This window comes from Nicotiana tomentosiformis, chromosome 10 (assembly GCF_000390325.3).
Source record: "Nicotiana tomentosiformis chromosome 10, ASM39032v3, whole genome shotgun sequence".
Lineage (NCBI taxonomy): Eukaryota > Viridiplantae > Streptophyta > Magnoliopsida > Solanales > Solanaceae > Nicotiana > Nicotiana tomentosiformis.
The window spans coordinates 8,758,277-8,783,148 of NC_090821.1; the positions used below are offsets into that span (position 1 = coordinate 8,758,277).

At 37.1% G+C, this 24,872-nt stretch overlaps 3 protein-coding genes across 3 annotated transcripts; 1 reads left to right on the plus strand and 2 right to left on the minus strand.

The window, feature by feature from the left end:
* Window positions 1–1,447: 1,447 nt before the first annotated feature.
* Window positions 1,448–1,951, minus strand: LOC138899731 (uncharacterized). Its single transcript, XM_070186422.1, has one exon. It carries the CDS (start codon window positions 1,949–1,951, stop codon window positions 1,448–1,450), a length of 504 nt encoding a protein of 167 aa, XP_070042523.1.
* Window positions 1,952–3,560: 1,609 nt separating this feature from the next.
* LOC104103165 (soluble inorganic pyrophosphatase 6, chloroplastic-like) lies at window positions 3,561–8,173 on the plus strand. The gene is made up of 6 exons (XM_009611052.4): window positions 3,561–3,919; window positions 4,800–4,960; window positions 5,292–5,392; window positions 5,516–5,697; window positions 7,314–7,412; window positions 7,931–8,173. Exons 1-6 carry the CDS (start codon window positions 3,677–3,679, stop codon window positions 8,021–8,023), a joined length of 879 nt encoding a protein of 292 aa, XP_009609347.1. The 5' UTR covers window positions 3,561–3,676; the 3' UTR covers window positions 8,024–8,173.
* Window positions 8,174–21,095: 12,922 nt separating this feature from the next.
* Window positions 21,096–24,672, minus strand: LOC104103163 (peptide methionine sulfoxide reductase B5-like). Its single transcript, XM_009611051.4, has 3 exons — window positions 24,229–24,672; window positions 22,253–22,409; window positions 21,096–21,451 (listed from the first exon to the last, which is right to left on the minus strand). The coding sequence occupies exons 1-3, from the start codon at window positions 24,528–24,530 to the stop codon at window positions 21,299–21,301; spliced, it is 612 nt and encodes a 203-aa protein (XP_009609346.1). The 5' UTR covers window positions 24,531–24,672; the 3' UTR covers window positions 21,096–21,298.
* Between the last annotated feature and the right edge of the window lie 200 nt (window positions 24,673–24,872).

The following is a 24,872-nucleotide window of genomic DNA, read 5'->3' on the forward strand; positions in this document are numbered from 1 at the left end:
AGGGGCCCCAAGTGTCAACATGAATTAACTGAAAATGTGAATTGGTGTGAATTGTGTTATCTGAAAATGGTAGTCTAGTTTGCCTTGCCGTTGGGCAAATATTACAAATAAAATCCTGTTTATGAGAAAGTAAAGAAGAAATAGAAGAAATAGACTTCAGATTAACAAAAGGAATATGTCCCAATCTACTATGCCAAAGAGTGTCCATTTTTTTCAGATGTGAAGTATTTATAAATAGAACAGAAGAAACATAACACTTAACATCTTTCTTATCAAAAGCATGTAAAGCAGAATTATGAGAACAGGTAAAAGCAAATGGTTGAATAGAAGTAGTATAGGAAGTAGATGATGTTGAGGGAGGTAGGTGCAAGATGTAAAGGCCATGCTGTGTTTTACCAAACCCCAGAGGCTTCCTCATGGAAAGGTCTTGTATAAACAGGCAAAGGAACTAAAAATCAGCAAACAATGCAATTGTGAAACCAACTTGTGTACAAATATCAAATTAAAATGAAAATTAGGAACCAGAAGGACATGAGACAGAGTAGTTCCATTGGACAGAGGTAAATCTCCAACACATGTTACTTTGACTTTATAACCATTAGGCAAGGCTACTAAGTAAGGAATAGGCAAAGGTTTAATGTTTAGGAGGAGATTACTGTGTGAGGTCATATGATCAACGACCCCAAAGTCTAAAATCCAAGAATGTTTATCAACCTTACACAACAAACAACTACTAACTAAACATTCAGGCTTATTACAAGAAAAGAAGCTAAGGATACCTGCAAAGTTTGCAGAAGTAGTAAGATTTGGAACAAAGGTGGACAACTAATCAGAGACATGTTATCGTTGTAACAGAGAAAGGAGTCGGCTGCATTGTTTATATGTCAAGCCTGGAATAACTGAAGTAGTGGATGCATTGTTCATATTAGAAGTTAGTGTCTCAGTGGAAGACTTAGTCTCAGGCTAAGCAAATTGCTTAGAAACATCTAGCTCAGTTTGGACATTGGCAGTAGACCTTTTAGTGCTCTTGGTGAACTTGAAGTTTGGGGGAAATTCATATTTTTATAGCATTTCTCCACTGTATGATCGAGTTTGTTGCAATAACTACACACCATATTGGGCCTCCTGGGATAAAAAAAGGTTCTAGGATGAGAAAACCTCTGAGATCTCACTGAGAAAGAAGCAGATTCTGATTTGAAATGAGGAGGAGGTTGGATCTCTCTTTGACGCTCGTCGTACCAAGAGGGAGTATGCCTTGTTAATGGTAGGTAAAGGGCTAATCATAAGTAGATTAGTTATAGCATTGCCATAACTTTCATTCAGGCCCATCAGAAATTGATACAACCGTTGATCCTCCTCGCGTTTGTGAATATCTAGTCTACCACCCCCACAAGTGCATTGAGATTGAGAATGAACACTCATGAACACTCAAAGTGTTGAGTTCATCCTAAACACTCTTCATCCCCGCATAATATTCAGGAATACTCATAGAGCCCTGAGACATGGAAGCAAGCTCTTTCTTAACCTGATAAACTCTAATCCCACTAGGCTGTCCATACATGTCTTCTAATTCCATCCAAACATCTTTGGCAAGCTGACAATAAAGGACACTCTTACGAATTACTGGAGAAAGAAGGTTGTGAATCCACGAGATTACTATATTGTTACATCGATCCCATTGACAGGAGAAAGGTGAATTTGGAGGTGGCCTTTCACAATTAGGTTGAATGAAATACAACTTATTCTTAACAGAAAGAGCAATGAGCATGCTCCTTCGCCAGTCGCTATATCCAGTCCCATCAAAAATACTTCTCCCTAGTGAAACCCCCAAATTATCCGATGGATGAATGTAAAGGGGATGATTGTGATCGATTGTATCATCGGACGAAGTATTACAACCGGAATGATCAGAAGAGGTAGAATGAAACTTATCAGCAATAGGAGAAACCATAATGAAAGAGATGAATCTAGGGTTGTCGCAAATTTAGGGTTTCGCTATTGTAATAATACAGTGATCGGAACAACCAAATTTCAGCAAAGTAACAAAGAACAAACAAAATACAATGTAAATCAAGAGGAAATTGTAAGAAATCACCGGCGAAATGCAGAAATCCGATGAAATTTCGACGAACGAAAAATGCGATCTTTTTACCGAGAATGAAAAATAATAGATGCCCATGTAACTGAAGAACTCTGCTCAAATCACCCGGGTAAACTAAAGAACTCTGCTCTGATACCATGTACAACTCATTGTAATCTCGAAATTGTGAAATGCGATACTCGAATCTGAGAGAGATAGAGAGAGAACACAGGTGGGATATTTTGTGTAAAATGTAAAATGAGCATCCAAACCTTCTAGAGTCGGATCTCCTCTATTATATACAGAAACAATATGGGTCGGGTAGTTACAACTCAAAATCAAAATGAATATCTTACTCTATTACAATTGGGCCTAATAATACAACTAAGTAAATAAATATAATTGGGCCCTAAGAATATCTAACATAACTACTCGCCTTTTACTAGCCAAACAGTTCCCTAAGGAGGTAGAAACAATTCTTCCAATCATCGAGCGAGTAAATATACTACTAAAACCCAAGTAATAATAAATAATTTAAATCTTCTGAAAAAATTATTTACTATAACATAAGCTAATTTAGCACCCTAATTTTGAAAAAACTATTCCTCTTATGCAATTTGCAATTTCTAGTGCGTCGGTTTGTAGTAACATAAGGATTTGTGTTTTTAGAACCGTAGCTTAAGGTAAGTATTTATTACAAGAGATTGACAATATTTTATCTCATTGGGCTGCGATTCTTATGATTCTCAGAATCATTTACGTATCTCTTTTATTTTGTTACCATTATAATAAAAGTCTTCTTTATGATTTGTTTCCTATTTTTTTGTTCAATTCTTTATGTTGTGTTACCACTAATTTCCACTTTGCATTAAGGAAAAAGAACTAAAGAGGAAAATGATAAAAACGAAAATACAAGAAAGGCATAAGCTAGAGGTACTAAAATGTGAATATTAAAAGTGGAGTGATAATAGATAGTCACTTTTTACATTTTATATTATATGTGGGTATTTTTAGTAAGTTGTGAATATAAATGTGAACTTTTGATTTTATGTGACATACTAACAATATTTGAGTATTTGACTAAAAAGGTAGTTATGATTTTTAATTTGAATTACTTACATTAAAGAATGTGGAAGAAAAATTTAAAAAATATTTTGATAAAATAGAAAAATTACATTAAATTTTCTAAAATGAATTAGTATGAAATTTGTATGAAATTTATATAAGAATAAAATGATATCATACATTTAGAACATGGGTGAAGCTAGAGTGGGGAAAGAAGGTTTATTTGAAACCCCTTTGCCAAATTACACTATGTATATAGAATTAATTTTTTTATGTAAATATATTAACTGTTAAATATCTTTAGTTTTGTTGTGTATTTACTTTTTTATTTTTTGAAAAAGATTTTGAATGATTTTGTTTTCCAAAAAAAAAAGAGAAAGTGTTACTAGTATAAATTTATTCCAAGTCCACCAAACCAACCAAGTCTGAGCACATTGGCCTGTGGTTCTAGTTAAATCAGTGATAATAGCAACTGCTATTGCCTTTTCAGTTCTCCATTTCTCTTCACTGTAAACAGCAGCAAAGGCAACAATGGCGGCTGCAAGAGTAATGCTATCGGCCAATAACACTCTAACAACTTCTCTTACATCTAAAATTCCTCTCCAAAAGCCCAATAGTTTCAACCTTTGTTTCCGCAATGGGTCTGCTGCTGCACACAGGAGCCGACTTTTCACTTGCACTGCTATTTACAATCCTCAGATTCAAATCAAAGAACAAGGCCTGCCCGAAACTTTAGATTACCGTGTCTTTTTCGTTGATGGTTCCGGCAAAAAGGTTAATACTTCCCTCAAAAATCAATTAATTAATCAGTTAGATATGTCAATGCCGAACTAGTTACAGTTTACTATATGAATCTGCATTCATTTCGTTCAATTTGACTTTGAATCGGTAACTCCTTGGGTATATTTATCACTCTATTGGAATATTATTCATTTCGTAATATCGAGTTTACTTCCAAAAAAAGATGAATTCAGAATTTTAAAAGTCGTGTATTGTTGCGTCCTACTTATGTTGAGACTTGGAGAGAGTAAAAATGATTTTTTTTGGAAAAAATTTCACGGATTGAATGCTTAATTTGGAGCTTTGTTCTGTCATTCTTGTTCATGTGAAATGTTGAGTCTTTGCACATGGATTTAAGTATATACTGACAGTGCAGGGAAGTTATATGTTGGTGTACTTTAATCTGTTGTAGCAGATTTTCCAAATTACTGATTCACGCCTACAAGATAGCTATAGTAGAAGTTCTTAACGCTATCAGTTTATAAAAGTTAAACTTTTTGCACATTGTCTCGATTAAGAAGATGCAGAGAAGAGGAAGCAACAAAGAAAATCCAATTAAAAGAAGGAAAAGAATGATGTCACATATAATTTTACTATATGGTGAAGTTGTCTCCGTGTGACCTATAGGTTACGCGTTCGAGCCGTGGAAGCAGCCACTAATGCTTGCATCAGGGTAGGATGTCTACATGGCACTCCAAGGCAGACCCTGCATGAACGGGGATGCTTCGTGCACCGGGTTGCCCTTTTTATTTCTTATAATGCCTGAAGGTTCTTCATTTTTGTTAACTTTCACTTGTCAACATAATTTTGAACTCTATAGTCCACATGAGCATATTAGTTCTGGTCACTGTTTTCACATTCATGTGATCTGCAGGTGTCCCCTTGGCATGACATACCACTGCATTTAGGTGATGGTGTTTTCAATTTTATTGCTGAAATTCCTAAAGAATCAAGTGCAAAGATGGAAGTTGCAACAGATGAGCTGTACACTCCAATTAAACAAGACACAAAGAAGGGGAAACTTAGATACTATCCGTAAGACAATTCTGTGTCACTATTTCCCAACTTACTTTTAGTATGATCTGTTACTATCTTGCTGTGTCAAGTGGACTAATCTATTTGGCCCATCAGTTTCCCTGTGGCCTGGTGCTACGTGAGTTAACTACTGAGGACCAATAGGGTTTAGTCTGTTGCCTAATGGTTGTTGTTAAACATTGACAGACACATTTCAATCATCAATTTTTGGCTGATAAGACTAATAGCTTTTCGCTCATATTCTGTTATGATAGTTGCATGAAATGATTATTTTCATGATGTCATGTTGGTTCTTTGTTTGATTTGATGCACGTCTTTGTACCATTCTCAGATATAATATTCATTGGAACTATGGATTGCTTCCTCAAACCTGGGAAGACCCTTTATTTGCAAATGCTGAAGTTGAGGGGGCATTTGGAGATAATGACCCTGGTATATTTTCATCACCCATAAATTGTTAAACGAGCTTTCTTCTAACCATCCATAAAAAAGGCAACAAATGATTTAGAGGACGGTGTAGCTGATTAACTTTCTTGATGACTAATTTGTATGTAGTTGATGTTGTTGAGATTGGGGAAAGCCGTGCTAAAGTTGGCCAGGTCTTGAAGGTCAAACCTTTAGCTGCTTTGGCAATGATTGATGAAGGAGAACTTGACTGGAAAATAGTTGCTATTTCCCTAGATGATCCCCGAGCGTCACTTGTCAATGATATTGATGATGTGGAGAAACATTTTCCGGTATGCTTGAATGCAATAAGGCTCTTATGTTTTTCACTCTTCTCTACTCTCAGACTGCTGATGATTTTACAAAACTTCATGCATCATCATTGTCTGGCACTCTTTTTGTTGTGCTGTTATATGTGTCCTGTTAAATATTTTCTCTTTATGGATTTTTCACCTTTATATGTTTATGGCTGTGTTCTTTGGTTTAGTTAAATTATCCATAATTTACTTCTTCAATAGTAACCAGTGATTAGAAGGTCTGAAAAGTTGGTCAATGATCATTGCCTTAAGAACAGCAATAGAAATAATAGAAAGAAGTAACTTTTATGCATAACAAGAGTGACCTTGCTGATTTCAGAAATTAGCTGCATACTTTGTTGGACTGAGAGTTTAAAGCAAGTACATAATGGTCAAAATTATCCAGGCAAAACTCCTCTTGTAACTGCTGGTGGACGAATCCTTCCAGCAAATCTCTAACCCTTCCTCGCAATCTCAACCATACAGCTTCTTCTCTCAAATGAATCTTTGCTTGAAGGAGGCCTAGTTCGTCTGAAGTAAAATCACCAGTCCTTATGTGAAGTTCCACCATTTAAGTTGCACAAAACAAGTGGAGAAGTATGAAGATGAACACCAAATCTTGCTCCCTATTGTTTCTTGGCTATTATCGGCAATAGCCTCCTTATTAAATATTAGTACGATGAATAAGAGAATAGCAGAGCATGGCAAGTACACATACCATATATTCACGCGGAAAAGGCAAGAAATCTGGTCTTTACAACAATCCTCAAGGCTTTGTGTTATTTCCACAAACATTGCTGCATCGTGCAAAAACTGTCCCATTGCTTTTGATGATCCATTCACATTGCATGAGGAGAAATCTTCATTGCAGAGTTTCTTTGTTAAGTGAGGCTGCTTCGTCTTCTTACTTGAAGTAACTACATGCACTTCTCAAAGTGTATCCTAGTCCATACATGGTTCCTCTACCCAGATCCTGAACTTCTATGATATTAGTGTTCCATGCCTTTTTTATGACCTTTACTGAACTGCATTCCTTCCATTCTTTAGTGCATCAATACCTGCAACTAGTTTAAATTCCTACTGGATCAAATCAGTTACGTGGTATGAAACTTTGGAGGTTCTCAACTGTGGTACTTAAAAAAGTCAATGCTGTATAGATGGTTGGGCAGTTTTGACAGAAAATTGTGGTTGAGCCGCATCCGTATCTTGTGCATGTTTTTCCACTCTATTTAGTGTAGTAGTAATGATTACTTCTGATTTATCAAAGCTTGCTGTTGTTCTTAAGAACACTTACTGAAGAGATTTCCGTTCTGGCTGCTGAGTGAGGTTCCTTGATTTTATTTTGCTATCTCATATGGAGTGACCAAATGCTGTTGAACATTAACTGCAATAAAGAGGCAAACTTGTTCTATACTGTGCTTAAGTAATGCTTCAGTGCCTTTCGAAAAGCCAACACTGTTATAGCCTTTAACAGTGTAGGTTCAAAATGGTTATTTCAAGTCATGACTAAGATAGCTATTAATGAGATAAATCAGTACTTTGTTTATATGTCCTGAGATCTTCGATTCTTTTAACTTGTCAATATTCTCAAACTGATCCTGTGAATTTTTCAGGGCACTCTGACAGCTATCAGGGACTGGTTTAGAGACTATAAGATCCCTGACGGAAAGCCTGCTAACAAGTTTGGACTTGGAAACAAGCCAGCTAACAAGGTACCCTCTTCAACATTACTATGTTGATTTCTTCATACTGATGAAATATTGGGCAAATTTGTAAATATTTGTTGAAGATCCTTGTTTCTGATTTTCTGTGTATCTATTAGTGTGTTGAGATATGCATTGAAAGAGACCGTTCTTAAGTTTCTAATGGTTGTTGGTGCTAAGCAAAATTTTGACCTCCACATTTGAGGATCGCCTTTAAGTTATTCCACGTGAAGATAAATTCTCAGTCCCTCTTCTGCAGTGAATAATTAAATAATATCTTGCATGTGTTTTCCTGTTAGAATGAATCATTTTTAGCACATAATGACATGAATGAGTGAAGTAATTGTATTTAGTACTTCTGCAAACATTTAATCTCCCAATGCTCCAAAACGAACGTAAAACAAAGGAGACTAGAAAACTTTGTCCAGTTAGACAAGCCTGTGCTACCTGGCTTTGCATAGTTAGAATTGCCTGTTCTGCTTTTTTTGCATGACCCTGCTGATTATCTTATTCCTTTTCAATCACAGGATTATGCACTTACGATTATTACGGAAACCAACGAGTCTTGGGCAAAGCTTGTTAAGAGATCTATCCCTGCTGGTGACCTTTCCCTTGTGTAGATGCAAATTGATAAAGCTTGAACAGCTAGTTTTTTTGCTGTAAACTGAACTGGATGTTGAAACCCTAGTAATTCTTTTACTCTCTCCTCATGTGTGAGATGGGAATGAGTTCATAAGATTCACTCAGTATAAAAAGATACTGCTTTTTCATCTGTGCCTTCTGCATGAATTTGACTTTTAAAGCTATCCGAGAGGAGAAAGATTCAGATATAGCTTAATTGATCTTCGACCTCTAATTGCATCAACCAAGAAGTATCAATGTTTCTTGGTTACAAAGTTACAGAGATATTTGCAAGCTTCCAGGGTCTTGCATGATTCCACATATCCCATTTTCCATTAGTTGCAGTCGCAAGTCGCAACGGTTACATAGTTTGTAGCTTCTGAACTACTCTGCCATGAAATCAGACAATGAGTGAGATTCATCCATTGTGATTTCTGGAGTTGCATCTGATCTTTTCTGAACTGGAAGAAGCATTCATACGAATGATGAGCTGTTTTCTGGAGAAAGTGATACGCTTCCATAGCCAAATTTTAGCAATACTACTATTGGTAAAATGACTCAGATTACTATTGGAGATTGGCACTTAAAACGTATGTATTTGCATAGACTAATGGGCATACATATGGATAAAATTTCGAAATCATAGACTCTCTTTGTGTTACAGTACAGGATCTGCACATGGTGTTTATTGATCGGGAGAAAGCGTATGACAATGTGCCTAGAGAGGTTCTTTGGAGATGCCTAGAGGCTAAAGGTGTTCCGGTTGCTTACATTAGGGTGATTAAGAACATGTATGATGAAACTCAGGTTAGGACAGTGGGAGGCGACTCTGAGCATTTTTCGGTTGTCATGGGGTTACACCAAGTATCTGCGCTCAGCCCATTCTTATTTGTCCTGGTGATGGATGCACTGACACACTATATTCAAGGGGAGGTGCCATGGTGTATGTTATTCGTTGACGACATAGTTGTGATAGACGAGACGCGAAGCGGCGTTAATGAGAGGCTGAAGGTTTGGAGACAGGCCTTTGAGTTTAAGGGTTTCAAGTTGAGCAGGACTAAGACGGAATATCTTGAGTGCAAGTTCAGTGCTGAGCCGAGGGAAGCAGGCATGAACGTGAGGCTTGGATCGCAAGTCATTCCCAAGAGAGGTAGTTCCAAGTACCTTGGGTCAGTTATCTAGGGAGATGGGGAAATCGACGAGGATGTCACACACCGTATAGGGGTAGGGTGAATGAAATGGAGGTTAGCATCTGGAGTCCTATGTGACAAGAAAGTACCACTGCTACTCAAAGGTAAGTTTTATAGAGCGGTGGTTAGACCGGCCATGTTGTATGGGGCTGAGTTGTTACATCCCGTAATTTTATATGTTCAGTTCATCATAAGTTAGTCGAGGTGAGCTCAGAGAGCAAGAAAATTCTCAAGTATGAGTGTTTAAAACATGTATAGCACATGATGGAAGGTTTAGAAGTTAAACAAATCAAGAGAATAAATTTCGCCAATATAATGTAACACCTCGTACCTTAGTGTTTGGATATGTCGTAGTAAAACCATGTGAGTTGGAAGAGATTAATATCGTACATGAGGTCATAGATATAGGACCCCGTAAGTTTGAAGAATTTCGAAACCGTTATATATATATTGCCTTGATATGATATTTTCTTTTAAGTGCGTCAATTATTCTAATAGTTTGGCAAATATGATTTTATATAGTTATTAATAGTACTACTTTTTGGATAGGATTTAAATTATACACATGATATGAGAAAGTTTATAAATGAGATTTTTTTATTATAATGGTAGAATTTATCTTCTAATAAGAAAAAAAAATTATCTTTTTACCATTTTAAGAACTTATAGTACAAAAATTGTACTCTTGATATTTGGATGGAAAAATTATAATTTGAAAGCATATATTTTCTAGATGTCATAATGTTTATGATATATTAGTATAGTTTAAATTTATAAAGCACTTATGAATTTTTTTAATAATAGAAATGTGATGAGTTGTTTATCAAATGAATTAGATAAATTAATTGAAAAATAACCATGTGGGTGCATGTAAGGGGGGTTATCATATTATATATGTTATGGTTATATTTTATTAGATGACCATGTGTCATCAATTAAGGAAAGAGTGGAAGGGGGAGGATCCCACGTGTAAGGAGGGAGTGATATATACATATGTAGCTTATCTCACTTTAGGAGATGGATGGCTTAAGGAATACATATGCAATACCTTGTATTAGGTAGTGAAAACGTGAGTTATGAAGGCATCACCTTCTAATTTGATCTTCTTCGCTTCAGCTCAATATTTTGTGATTTGAGATATAGTAACAATACTAATTCCTTTCCAACATAGCAGTAGCATTCTCTTTCCATTAATAGCAGCAACGCTAAGTTAACCAAAGACGGATTTGAGGTATGTTAAAGCTATCCCTTCTTTCCTTTTGGCATGATCCATACTATACAAATGAAACGAGCAAACACACAACTTTCATAAATGCCGCTTTTCATAAAAGCACTAGGGGTGCATATCTCAGAAAAATACGTAGTTGATAAAGGTTTATCCGAAGGCATATTGATCTTATGACATTCTGAGAGATCTTATTAACTTACTTCATTATGCATTGCAATCATTTATACATGTACATTGACCCATGATCAGATGACGTTGTATACGCGTATATTATATGTATATGGGGTATGAGAAAAGATTACGACGTTATATACGTACCACCACCTGATCAGATGGTATACGTTGATGATTTCGCTCACAAAAGTCGAGATGATATGATGGGATGCCCTCACAGGCTTGATGATGTTATGTACGCATATACCTATGCATGATATGACATTTATATGCACATGCATGATATTATAAATGTTTCAGGATTCACAGAGCTATTTAGACTTACAGGTGGATTCCTTTACTCCATGTTTCTTTTATGTCTTTTATGTACTGATTTTCACGCCTTACATACTCGGTACATTATTCGTACTGACATCCCTTTTGCCTGGGGACGCTGCGTTTTATGCCTGCAGGTGCAGGTAGACAGGCTGATGGTCCCTCTTCTTAGGATCCTAACTCAGTGAGAGTTGGTGTGCTCCACTTGATCCGGAGCTGTTATTAATTTTGATACGCTATTTTTGTATGTGGATATGGGTACGACGGGGCCCGGTCCCATCCTTTATATAGTTGTACACTCTATTAGAGGTCCGTAGACAGTCATGTATAGTTGGATAGTATGTGGCCTTGTTGGCTTCTAGTTTTAGATATATAGTTGTCTATAGCAGCCTTGTCGACTCGCCCTACCGTATTGCGCATGTATATGTATATATGTATTTTGGGTATGTTTTTCTCACGTATGTTATTCACGTGATTCAGTAGTTTATTAACAGATGTTATACATGACCTACCCTTAATTCATGTTTATATCTTAGACGCATGCTTAGGGGTGTTCGATAAGTAGGACTTGGGCACTCGTCATGGCCAGTAGGTTTGGGTCGTGAGAAAAGTGATATCAGAGTAGTTCTGTCCTAGGGTTGTCTACAGACTGTGTCTAGTAAAGTCTTGTTTATGGGTGTGTTGTGCACCATACTTATATACAGGAGGCTACAGGATATTTAGGATGGTTACTTTTCTTTCTGATCTAGATTGTGCGATAGAACTGAGTCGTAAGTATTCACTTCTAAGTTTTACCTTATTTATGTTCTTAGTGATGCCTATTACTACTAGACGACAGGCTTAAGCCGCTAGTATGGGTCAGAAGTCTATGAAAGTGTTAAAAGGAGATATAAGTTACACTATGGAGTCAGACCCATCGGAAATCATGGGTTCTATTGAGGAGGATCCTTTCGAGGATCCATATGAGTCATCCGTTCGAGTAGTTTCAATTTTGCAGGCAGCAAATGGGGTGAGATGAGTTTCGACCTCACCAAGGCCCTTAGTTTCATTATCAGGGCCCGTTGATCAGGGTATAAGGGGAGTGGTGCACAGATTGGCACAGTCGGGTTCCCCTCAGGCTCAAAACTATGTCAGGGTATTTACGGACACCAGCTCTTCTGAGGTGCCAGATAGTCCAGTCTTGGGAATCTGTTAATCAAGGTTCGTTTGTGTATGTCATGGGATATGCATAGGAAGAGGAGAGTAGTCGGGCCAAGAGGAAGAAGGTAGCTAATAAGGGTATGAAGATTCCGCTTCGACGTGTGTCTGATCGAGGCTCTCATATAGGACGAGGCGAGGACCCTCCACAGTAGGCTGCCTCCAGATATCAGCTTTTGGTTGGTGAGCTCCACTTCTTCCTGGAGTATTGGCAAGTCAGGTTCTGTATATGTTATGTTGTTTTATGAGGACGTCGAGAGCCTTGTCTCGATTTATATATATTATGGTCATGTTTTCTTAGAGGTTTTGCAGATAGTATCTTGTGTATAGTTTTGGGTATGACATGTCGACGGCCTTGTCGGCCCCTATGTATCTATATAAATCTTTTTTTTGAATTATTTATGCGAGTTAAGTTCTAATATTGTTACTTATATATATAGAAATGGCCTGTAATGGCCCGTGATAAGTTTGATAATAAACAAGGATAAGGTACGTGGTGCTCGGTTGAGTAGACCCTGGGTGCCAGTCGTGGGCCTCTGGCTTGGGTCATGATAAACTTGGTAATGCTGCATCAATACATAACCCAATCCAACGCCCGAAGTGTCACAATAGATAGCATAACCATTGGTTCCCCCTGGGAGTGTCAGAATCGGTGTTGAAGCCAATCTGTCCTTCAATTCCTGGAAACTCCACTCAAAAGCATCAGTCCACTGAAACTTAGCTCCCTTCTGAGTCAACTTGGTCAATGGTGCTGAAAGAGAAGAAAATCCCTCTACAAATCTCCTGTAATAATCTGCCAAACCCAGGAAGCTACGAACCTCCGTCGGTGTCGTGGGTCTAGGCCAAGTTTTCAATTCCTCAATCTTCTGAGTATCAACCCGGATACCTTTACCTGAAATAATATGCCCAAGTAAAGCTACAGAATTCAACCAACCCACGATTTAGAGTTAACCGCGGTAATTCATGCACTAAAGATGTGGAGACACTATTTGTATGGTATTCATGTTGATATCTATATGGATCATAAGAGCCTTCAGTATATCTTCAAGCAAAAGGAATTGTATGTTAGAGGAGATGGTTAGAGCTACTAAGTCTATGACGTTGATATTTTATACCATCCGAGGAAGGCGAATATAGTAGCAGACGCCCTCAGCCGTAGATCTATGGGTAGCCTGTCATATTTACAGCCCAAGAAGAGTGGAATGGCCTATGAGATTCATCAGCTAGCTAGTCTTGGAGTTCGATTACTGGACTCAGGTGATATCGGAGTTACTATTCAAGACACAACAACATCCTCTTTAGTAACTGAAGTGAAGGAACGCCAGTAAGAGGATCATGTGTTAGCTCATTACAGAGATACAGCCCCTCAGAAGGAGAAGACACCATTTGAGATTTTAGGAGATGGAGTCCTCAGATATCGAGGACGATTATTTATCCCTAATGTTGCAAGGCTGCACCGGTAGGTTATGGGAGAAACTCAATATTCTCGATATTCTGTTCATCCAGGAGCGACGAAGATGTATCACGATATCAGGGAAATATACTGGTGGGACGAAATGAAGAAGGATATAACAGAGTTTGTTGCTCAGTGCCCTAATTGTCAGCAGGTTAAGATTGAGCGTTAGAAACTCGGTGGATTATTGCAGGCTATAGATATTCCTACTTGGAAATGGGAAGTAATTAATATGGATTTCGTCATAGGCTTACCTCGTACCCAGTGTAAGTTCGATTCTATATGGGTATTGTTGATAGACTTACAAAATTAGCACATTTTCTGCCTGTCAGGACTACGTATTTAACAGAGGATTATGCCAGGCTTTACATTAAAGAGATAGTACGACTCACGGTGTCCATATATCTATTATCTCAGATAAAGGTGCTCAATTTGCAAATAATTTTTGGAGGTCCTTCCAGAGAGGATTGGGGACTCAGATAAGTCTTAGCACATCATTTCGTCCCCTGACAGATGGTCAGGCTGAGCGTACTATTTAGACACTTGAGGATATGTTACGAGCCTATGTGATAGACTTCAGGGGTAGCTGGAATAGCTATCACTCCAGCATTCAGATGACTCCATACAAAGCTCCTTACGGACGGAAGTGTAGGTCGCCTATAAGATGGTTCGATGTTGGGGAAACTAAGTTAGTAGGACCAGAGTTGGTACAACAGGCAATCGAGAAGATTAATCTTATACATCAAAGGCTATTAGCAGCTCAAAGCTGTCAGAAGTCTTATGCGGATAATCGATGACAAGACTTGGAGTTTCATGTTGACGACTTGGTATTCCTAAAGGTATCACCGATTAAAGGCGCTATGAGGTTCGGTAAGAAAGGAAAACTTATCCCTCGGTACATTGGACCATATAAGATCATACGCAAGGTGGGCTAGATAGCATATGAGTTAGAATTGCCTTCTGACTTGGAGTCTGTACATCCAGTCTTTCATGTGTCTATGCTCCGTAAGTGTATCGGAGATCCTTCCAGAGTCGTGTCAGTTGACGATGTTCAGGTCACAGAGAATCTATCATATGAGGAAGCTCTCATTATTATACTAGCTAGGCAGGTTCGGAGATTGAGGACTAAAGACGTAGCTTCAGTTAAAGTACTTTGGAGAAACAATAATGTGGAAGAGATGACTTGGGAAGCTGAAGAAGACATGAAGTCTAGGTATCCTCACTTTTTTTCGCTTCCAGAGGAGGATCACACTGAGACATCACAACCTCTAGGTGCGTGTATGGATTTTTGTGTTAGTTACTGTCATTGGTCGTGTGAGGCCATTGGCGTATTGATGATTGTGGCCCTATTGGGTTTGCTACGTGAAAGGTTGGTAGTATTATTGTTGCAGAGGAGACTGCCAAAAGTTTTATAGACTGGAAATTTAAACATTCGAGGACGAATATTTCTAAGGGGGAAGGATGTTAAATTCCGTAATTTTATATGTTCAGTTCATCATAAGTTAGTCGAGGTGAGCTCGAAGAGCAAGAAAATTCTCAAGTATATGAGTGTTTAAAACATGTATAGCATATGATTGAAGGTTTAGAAGTTAAATAAATCAAGAGAATAAGTTTCATCAATATAATGTAACACCTCGTACTTTAATGTTTGGATGCGTCGTAGTAAAACCATGTGAGTTGGAAGAGATTAAGATCGTACATGAGGTCATAGATATAGGACCCCGTAAGTTTGACGAATTTCGAAACCGTTATATATAGTGCCTTGATATGATATTTTCTTTTAAGTGCATCAATTATTCTAAAAGTTTGGTAAATATGATTTTATATAGTTATTAATATTACTATTTTTTGGATAGTCTTTAAATTATACACATGATATGAGGAAGTTTATAAATGAGATTTTCTTTATTATAATGGTAGAATTTATCTTCTAATAAGAAAAAAAGTTATCCTTTTACCATTTTGAGAACTTATAGTACAAAAAATTATACTCTTGATATTTGGATGGAAAAATTATAATATGATAACATATATTTACTAGATGTCATAATTTTTATGATATATTAGTATAGTTTTTTTATAAATATATTATATTATGGATGTTCATTTAGTACTACGTTATAAATAAGCTTCCTGAAAAAGCTTATTTATATGAGACTCCGTCGTAAATATATTTATCTATTTAGTACTCTATTGAAAATAAATCTCCTGAAGAAGCTTATCCTTTCGGTACTCCATTATGGATAAACATCACCCACGGTAGAAGATTATCCATATCTGGTACAATGAGCTTATCCTTTCAGTACCCCGTTATGGATAAACATCACCTCCGGTAGAAGATTATCCATATCTGGTACAATGAGCTTATCCTTTCAGTACCCCGTTATGGATAAACATCACCCCCGGTAGAAGATTTTCCATATCTGGTATAATAAGCTTATCCTTTTGGTACCCCATTATGGATAAACATCACACCTGGTAGAAGATTATCTATATCTGCTACAATGAGTTTATCCTGTCGGTACTCCGTTACGGATAAACATTACCTCTGATAGAAGATTATCTATATCTGATACAGTAGCAGCTTACACAACAGCTTGCAAAAGCATCTTACACAACAGCTTGCTTTCTTCTATAAATAGAGGAGATTGCAGTTCATTATGAATATAAGTTTGAAGTTTGAATAATATATCAGTTTCTCTTTATAGTTGTCTTTACTTATTCTTTATTTTATAACACGTTATCAGCACGAGACTCTGTCATCTCGAGCAAATACTTTGAAAGTATCAGAGGTACGAACTTTTTTTTTCTAAATAATGTCAAATCTTTCTAAACTTGAATTTGTAGCCCTGGATATATCGGGCAAAAGCTACATGTCTTGGGTGCTTGATACTGAAACTCATCTTGATGCGATGAGTCTGGCAGACATTATCAAGGACAAAAATCAAGCATCAAACCAAGACCGTGCCAAAGTAATGATATTCCTACGTCATCACCTTGATGAAGGCTTGAAAATGGAATATCTCACTATTAAAGATCCAGTCATATTGTGGAATAATTTGAAAGATCGATATAACCACCTGAAGATGGTCGTTCTTCCACAAATACCTTATGATTGGACTCATCTAAGGCTACAAGATTTTAAATCTATCAGTGAGTATAATTCTGCTATGTTCAGAATCATTTCCCAATTGAAATTATATTGTGATTATATTACTAATCATGATATGTTGGAGAAAACTTTCACCACTTTTCATGCCTCGACTATGCTCCTACAGCAGCAATATCGAGAGATAGGATTCAAAAAGTATTCTGAACTTATCTCACATCTTCTTGTAGCCGAGCAATATAATGGGTTATTGATGAAAAACTATGAAAGCCGACCTACTGGTTCTTGTCCATTCCCTGAAGTGAATGAGACAAAGTTCCACCAAGCTAAGCGTGGAAGAGGACATCGCCCCAGTCGTTGTCATGGCCATGGTGGGGGAAGAAACTCTAATCATGGTAATAATAATGCACCAAAGAACCCTCCTCACCACCAGCAGTGGAAAAGGAAGAAACAAAAGCATGAAGCGGTGCAAGCAGCAAAGGCAGAAAATGCATGCTATATATGGGGAGAAAAAGGACACTGGTTACGTACATGTCGTAAGCCAAAGCACCTGGTTGAGCTGTATCAAGCCTCCCTGAAGAAGACAGAGAAAAATACTGAAGTAAATTTTATTTCTGAAGATAATTTAGACTTTATGCATTTGGATGTAACTGATTACTTTGCACTCCCGGAAGGAGAAACAAGTCATATGATCGGTGATGAATCTGTAGAAATGTAAATATTTTAATTTTTGTTGTTTATAGTAGATAGTATGGTTATGTAATTGTTGTACATAAATAAAAGTTATGCTTTGATAATGATGTTTACTATCATATTTATTTTATTTATGTCATTTTGAAAAAATTTTCTCTCATGATACCAGAAGTGTCTGAGAGATATTTGGTAGTACAAAATTTATCATAAGCTCCTGAAGAGCTAACTGTTTGTCTAGAAGACACATGACACAAGTAGTGCCTGAATAATATTTGATTGTGGATAATAAATTGAAGGCTCTCGAAAAGCTTATATGCAAATTTGTCATTCATATTATATGATTGTGGTCAAAACATATGTTATAATAAACCAGAAGTTTACTAATACGAATGGCTATCATACTGAAACTATAAATAATTGGAAGATTGAAAATCTTTATGTTTCCACAATCATAGGGGGTAAAATAATATGTATATGAGAACTTACCCGCCTTATTATTCAATTTGTACTACATCATGTATCACATTAAACTATAAGTTTACTAATGCAAAAGTTTATGCCATAGTAAACTAGAAGCTTAATAAGAGATAGCACATGCCATGATAAACTTGAAGTTTTCATTTGCCATTTTTAAATAAGCTATTTGAGAATTCAGATAAGCATATACTGAAGAACTAGAAGATTCTTCAGGAATTCTCTTGTGTTGCTTATTCTCATAATAAATTGATTATACCAGCTAAAGTTGGGACTAAGACCCCTGAATTCTGGAATATATATATATAAAAGGTGAATATGGGCACATTCACCTATCATGTGAACCACTAATAGATGCATATATGAGATGGTTACATGTGTGTTTATTGTCAACCTACAGTTTGGCATTTGAAATTGCTTTTCTCAATTAAGAGCATAATTTTCAGATTATGAAATCAAGATAGTTCATCTTGATGATGTTGGTTTATATCCAAGCTAGTTTAGAACTGAATACCTCCTATTAATGGCTAAACTATTGCTTATGAGAACAAAGCCTCATGTGTTGGTCTAAGATTTTTTAAATTGCATACAGCAACACTTGTATGCATCAGACCAACAATATATGATAAGTCCTCCCCTCACAATTGGTTTAGGATCAGAAATTAAATATTTTTACTATCTAATAACTTTTGATGTGTGGTATATGATTAATTTCTCTACCACAATGCACAAAGATAGGTTTCCCAAAGAAGATTGGGGATATGTGTTAGTTTTTCTAACATTTGGGAGATGAAATAAACAACTGAAAAATATGCTATATGAATCGAATTATCATTAATATGATCCTCATTCAGAAGATAATTCAAGTCAAATGCCAGAAGCATTTGCTGATTCAAAATTAAATATCATATTTTAGCTACAAATGCTCCTATTAAAATTAAAGTCCCTGAAGGATAAAGTTTACTGCATGCATGAAGCGTAGTAAACTGATCGGTTCCGAAGGTAACAATCCTTGAAAATGATAGGAGCAAATGATCGAAATGATCATAATAAGGAGGATATGAGCTCTAGAAGAGCCCACGACATAACATTTCATGAAACTCCAGAAGAAGTTCAGGTACCTGAAAATAATAAAAGTGATGAGATCTCAACAAGTTATGTTGCTTAGGAGCCGATACAAAATGATCGTCGACGATATATTTGATACAATATAGTTCACAATATTGTAAAAGATTGTGAGAATCGGACTTGTAGTCCAGACACCTGAAGATTTCATGCCATCTAAATGCAAGTCATAACCTATATAACTCATTTGATTAAGTCTATATGAAGATCCCTGAAAGATTTAAAATGCCTGAAGCATATAGTTCAAAGCATCGTGAAATGTATTTAATTAGAGTACAAAGATCTTTGTACGGTTTAAATCAATCTGGGCGCATGTGATATAATCGCCTCACTAAATTGATGAATGAAGGTTATGTATATGTATATATGTATTTTGGACATGTTTTCCTCACGTATGTTATTCACGTGATTCAGCAGTTTATTGACGGATGTTATACCTGACTTACCCTTAATTCATGTTTATATCTTAGAGGCGTGCTTAGGGGTGTTCGACAAGTAGGACTCGGGCACTTATCATGGCCCATCGGTTTGGGTCGTGACATGAGTGTTAGCTAGTTAAGAACTCACATATCTAGAAGATGAAAGTAGCAGAAATGAGGATGTTGAGGTGGATGTGCGGGCACACTAGAATGGATAAGATTAGGAATGAGGATATTCGGAGAAGGTGGGCGTGGCTCCCATGGATGACAAGATGCGGGAAGCGAGGCTCAGATGGTTCGGGCACGTACAGAGGAGAAGCCCAGATGCCCTGGTAAGGAGGTGCGAGCGGTTGGAGTTGATGAGTACGAGGAGAGGTAGAGGGCAGCCTAAGAAGTATTGGGGAGAGGTGATCAGGTGGGATATGGCAAGGCTTCAGATCTCCGAGAACATAGCCCTCGATAGGAAGCTGTGGAGGTCGAGCATTAAGGTTGTAGGTTAGGAGGTAGTTGAGCATATTTCTAACTCGTACCAATGTGAGGCTAGTCTGATAGGATTGTCTTAGACTGCTAGTGGTCAATGTTGTGTTCACACTACTCTTTTATTTTTCTAGTGCCGAGCATTATTTACTGGTTATTGGTTGGTTTTCATCTATTTACTGGTTCTTATGATGTTATTATTTCTATGGTTTTTGTTGATGGTACTGATATACTGTCTCTTTTCGTCTTTTTGAGCCGAGGGTCTATCGGAAATAGTCTCTCTACTCCCTCGGGGTAGAGGTAAGGTCTGCGTACACACTACTCTTTCCAGACTCCACTTGTGGGATTTTACTGGGTCGTCGTTGTTGTTGTTGTATAGACTCTCTTTGTGTTCTGAACTCTTGTTGACTGAAGCAAAACTGAAAATGTTTTAAGATGATCATATCTTTAGGCTATTGAGGTGAGTGATCTTATAGTTGGCATTAGGGGTGGCAAACGGGTGGGTCGGGTCGGATATGAACCGGTTGAAAATGGGTAATTCAAAAAACGGATAAATTATCCGATCCAATCCATATTTAATACGGATAAAAAACGAGTTACTCAGCGGATAATATGGATATCCATATTATCCACGACTTCTTGAATATAATCACTCTTGTGGGAATTTTTAGTCTTACAAACTTGAGGAACCCCCAATTTGAGGCTTTACAAATGTAAAAGTTAAACCATTAATTATCCATTGGTTATCCATTTGATTATCCATTTTCTAAGTAGATAATATGATTTTTATCCATAGTCGAACCCGTTTTTAAAATATTCATTATCCAACCCATTTTTAATGAATAATATAGGTGGATAATTGTTTCCTTTTAACTATTTTGTCACCTCTAGTTGGCATTATAGAAAAGAGACTCAAATTGCATATCCAGTATCAACTTTCCAGATTGGGGCATTCTGAAACTGCTTCTGAAATGCTTTGATCAACTGTTGTAGATCTATAACTTACCTATACTTGGGAAGCTTCAGCTTCTCAAAACACTTTGTATACAATGGATGGATGGAGTTGCATATACTGGTGAAGATTTCTATGATGGTGACACTCTCAAACCATTCCCATCGATGGCATATCTGATACTCGGGCTCTACCCTTGCTAAGGACAGAGGACTTGCACTTGACATATGAGCAGCGTTCCGTGCCAAAATGCTGCCATCAGTAGTTATATCAAACTCATGAAATATTTATATCAAACTCGCCCAGTTTTTCCTATATGTTGAAGCTACATTACAAAAGGTTAAGGATCAGTTCCACGAGAGCGCAAGGCTAAAAGTAACTTTTATTTCCAAAACACAACACTGTCATCAGTAGTTAATGTAGTATCTTATAAATCTGTGATAACCATAACATCCTCAGTCCGATGGATTAGGAATTTGCCGGTGCAAACTTGAGGGAAATACTATTGACACAATGACGCTCATCTGTTGGGGTAGGGAACCCCTCACCCTTGAAAACATGACCAAGATGGCCACCACAAGCTGCACAAGTAATCTCGATCCTCCTGCCATCGGGGTCAGCCTGAAAAGTGTACCATGATATCACACATTAGACAGTGCCACAATGTCAAATCTAGAAAAATTGCTAGGAGGACCCATACAACATAAAAACATTGAACAAATAATCTCATTACCAAAAATGTTCAAGAAAAATCAACTGGAATACCTTCTATATTTCTAATTTTTTTGAAAATATGAATAACAATAAGTTCAGATATGTGAGATTGATCATAAAATCACAGATGAGAAAAACTAAGCAGTTCTTTTAGGGGTTTGTGGTCGTGAGGGGTGGGGGGAGAGCAATTAAAACAAATATAAATGCAAAAGGTTCAAACTAGAAAAGAGTGAAGCAAATATAAATGCAAAAGGTTCAAACTAGAATTAAGATTTCATAGAGCCCTTACGTTGTCACCATTTAGAGGGGTTGGTGTTTTCATTCTCAAATTCAAAATATTAACTAATCCACCAAATAGCTTCAAGAATGACAAACAATTTACTCCAGCATCCTTTGGAAAGGAAAGGAAGAAAAAGAAATATGGAACATAGCAAAAGGAAGTCAAAAGAAGGTGCCAACATAGGGACGTAGACCTCCCAAAATCTAAAGAGTAGACCCTACTTCTGGTCCCAAAGGCAGGGAGGGCATTCATATTAAAAAAACCTCATTTAGGAATTATATATTCTATTTCTATCCCAGAAGTTAGGGGGAGTGATGACCCTTCCACAAAAACAATGTCTCTCCCAGTTAATGAGCATTATGATCTAAAGATTTAAGAAAATGACAAAACCATATTTATGTGGCCTGGAGGAAAAGAAAGATGCTCACAGTGCGATTAATAGCTCCAGGAAGACCCTCAAAGAAAGCTGGCCAACCACAACCTGAGTTGAATTTTGTTGTGGACTTGTAGAGGGGAGTACTGCATCCTGCACATTGGTAGATTCCTTCACCATAAAACTTGTCATACTCCCCAGTACCAGGATACCTGTGAAGTAATCCAATATGGTAAATAGTTGATTTTAATCAATTAATAAGCATCACGGTCATTCAACTACGCTATTTTTCCTCCTTGAATATTTGAGCCTAAAGTAGGGCAGCCCGGTGCACAAGGCATCCCGCGTTCATGCAGGGTCCGTGGAAGGGCCGCATCCCAAGGTGTGATGTAGACAGCCTACCCTAATGCAAGCATTAGTGGGTGATTTTACAGCTCGAACCCGTGACCTATACGTCACACGGAGACAACTTTACCATTGCTCCAAGGCTCCCCTTCAATCACAAGCTTGGTGACGAATTTTATAAACCGACATGGTGAGATACACGACAAGAACAAATTCAAGCAACTCTCCTTGAAGAAGCTCTTATCTTGCATCAAATCCAACTAGGAAGATGAGATTCTGCAAATTAGCATATAATATGCACACCCAAAAGTGATAAACTTAAATAATAAGCCTTCTACAACTAGGAGCTATGTCCTTGTACATAGAATGTGGCTGAGCGCTGGTTGTCAGACATTGGCAATCTCCAGAATATATGTAATGGTGTCCACTTCAAAGGTAACATATGAAACAGTTAAACGTCAAGAATCACAAAATTGTGTTAACCCTCATGCCAAAGTGGTGCATAAATCTTGAACAGAGCTAAGCAGTCTAGTAAGCACCATTAAACTCCAACATACACCGCACCTCTTCCCCCCACCCCCACCCCCTTCTCTCCAAACATTAAAGGAAAGAGAAAAGAGATAGGGACAGAACAAATAACCAAGGAAAGCAAAAAACGTATGAAGAACCCTTTGCAATGTGATTATGTGACCCCAAATATAAGCAGAATAAATCTAGTTTTCTTTGAATAAAAATAATTCTCATGACAAATATTCATTTCAAAAGAAATTCAGTTTTCTTATCAAGATCAAAAAGCAATTCCTTTCGGTAAATCTCATTAAAAATCCAACATTTTCAAGATTTCTTGCCATTCCAACAAGAGATTGGGTGAATTCAGAAAGTAACTCCATAAACCTGCATCTACCCTTCATTAAATTTGGTCAAGTTACACACTTTCTCACTGATCTTGAACAAATATTAGAACTGAGTTTCATATTGTTCAGTGGAAATCATATATTATACTGAGTGGTGTCACAAAACTGCAGAATCTCATCAATGTCTCTAGCAACTTGAAACTCTACAACAGTTTTTGAACATATAAACACCTAAAACGGGTTACTGGCATCAGTTTATAAGCTAAAAAGTAAATTGAAATAACAAGCATTTCTTATAATAAGAACAGCAGCACAAGAAAACTTGAATCAACGACAAAGGGAAAAAAAACTCAGCATGCCAATTAGGCCATGAATTTGGTAACAATCGCCTAAAATGACCGTCCATAACCCACCACATACAGAGAGTAAACCTAGACCTAAATATGTTGAACATTACACATCTAGTCATAGGCAATAAGCTTGGACTAACAACAATAGCTGCTAATTTTGCCATCAACCAATAAATTTAAGTAAAGAAACTAAACAAGAATTTGTTTTATAGCTTATAATGACAATAAAATGAAAGCGAAGTTATACTAATAAGAAAATCAAGGGCACATCACAAGTTGGAACACGAAAGCCTGGTATCGGTTTGGTATTTAAGTAAGGAAGGTATAGGGATGGGCCCATTATCCACCAAGTTTCAAAACCGTGGGATTTCTGGGATAACAGAAAAGAAATTTTCCACATTAGAGTGCATATAGTATGAAGTCAAACTGTTGCAATTACACAGATGAAGTGGGAAAAGGGGAGAGAAATCAAAACAACATACTCAGTGCCTTTCTGTCTGAGAATACGGAACTGCTCAGGGGAGAGAATAGCACGCCACTCCTCCTCTGATTTCTGAACGGACCCTCCTGTTGCAGCAGCCATAGCAACAATCCCACCTCTCAAACCTCTCTTATTATTAATTGAAGGAACAAACCCAGATGAGGAAATGAGGGGATTTGACCTGATTCTGAATTGGGTCTTAGAAATGGTGAATACCGTTTTGGCTTGGAATCTCAAGAGTGGAGTGGCGTTGAAAATTGAAGAAGAAGCAAAAGGTGAGATTTTGAGAATCTGAGAGCCCATTAAGATAAGATTCTATACTATTGGTTGACACAGAGACCAATTCAAAGCATTTGTGATGATTCTCTATCTACAAGTCTACAAAAGCTCCGCACTAACCATTTGTACCTCCTCTCTCCTTTTACTCTCTTGTCCCAATTTACATATTACATTTTTATCTAGCGTTTCGCCATAAATTTCCAAATTTATTCTGAAAAATTTAATTTGGATGAAATTTGGTTTGAAGATGAAAATGTGTTTGTATTTCTGTTTTGGATGAAGTTTGGTTTGAAAAAATATAAAACATGACTTATACCCACAAGTTCTAAAAACTATCACAAATACCCAACAATACTATTATCAATA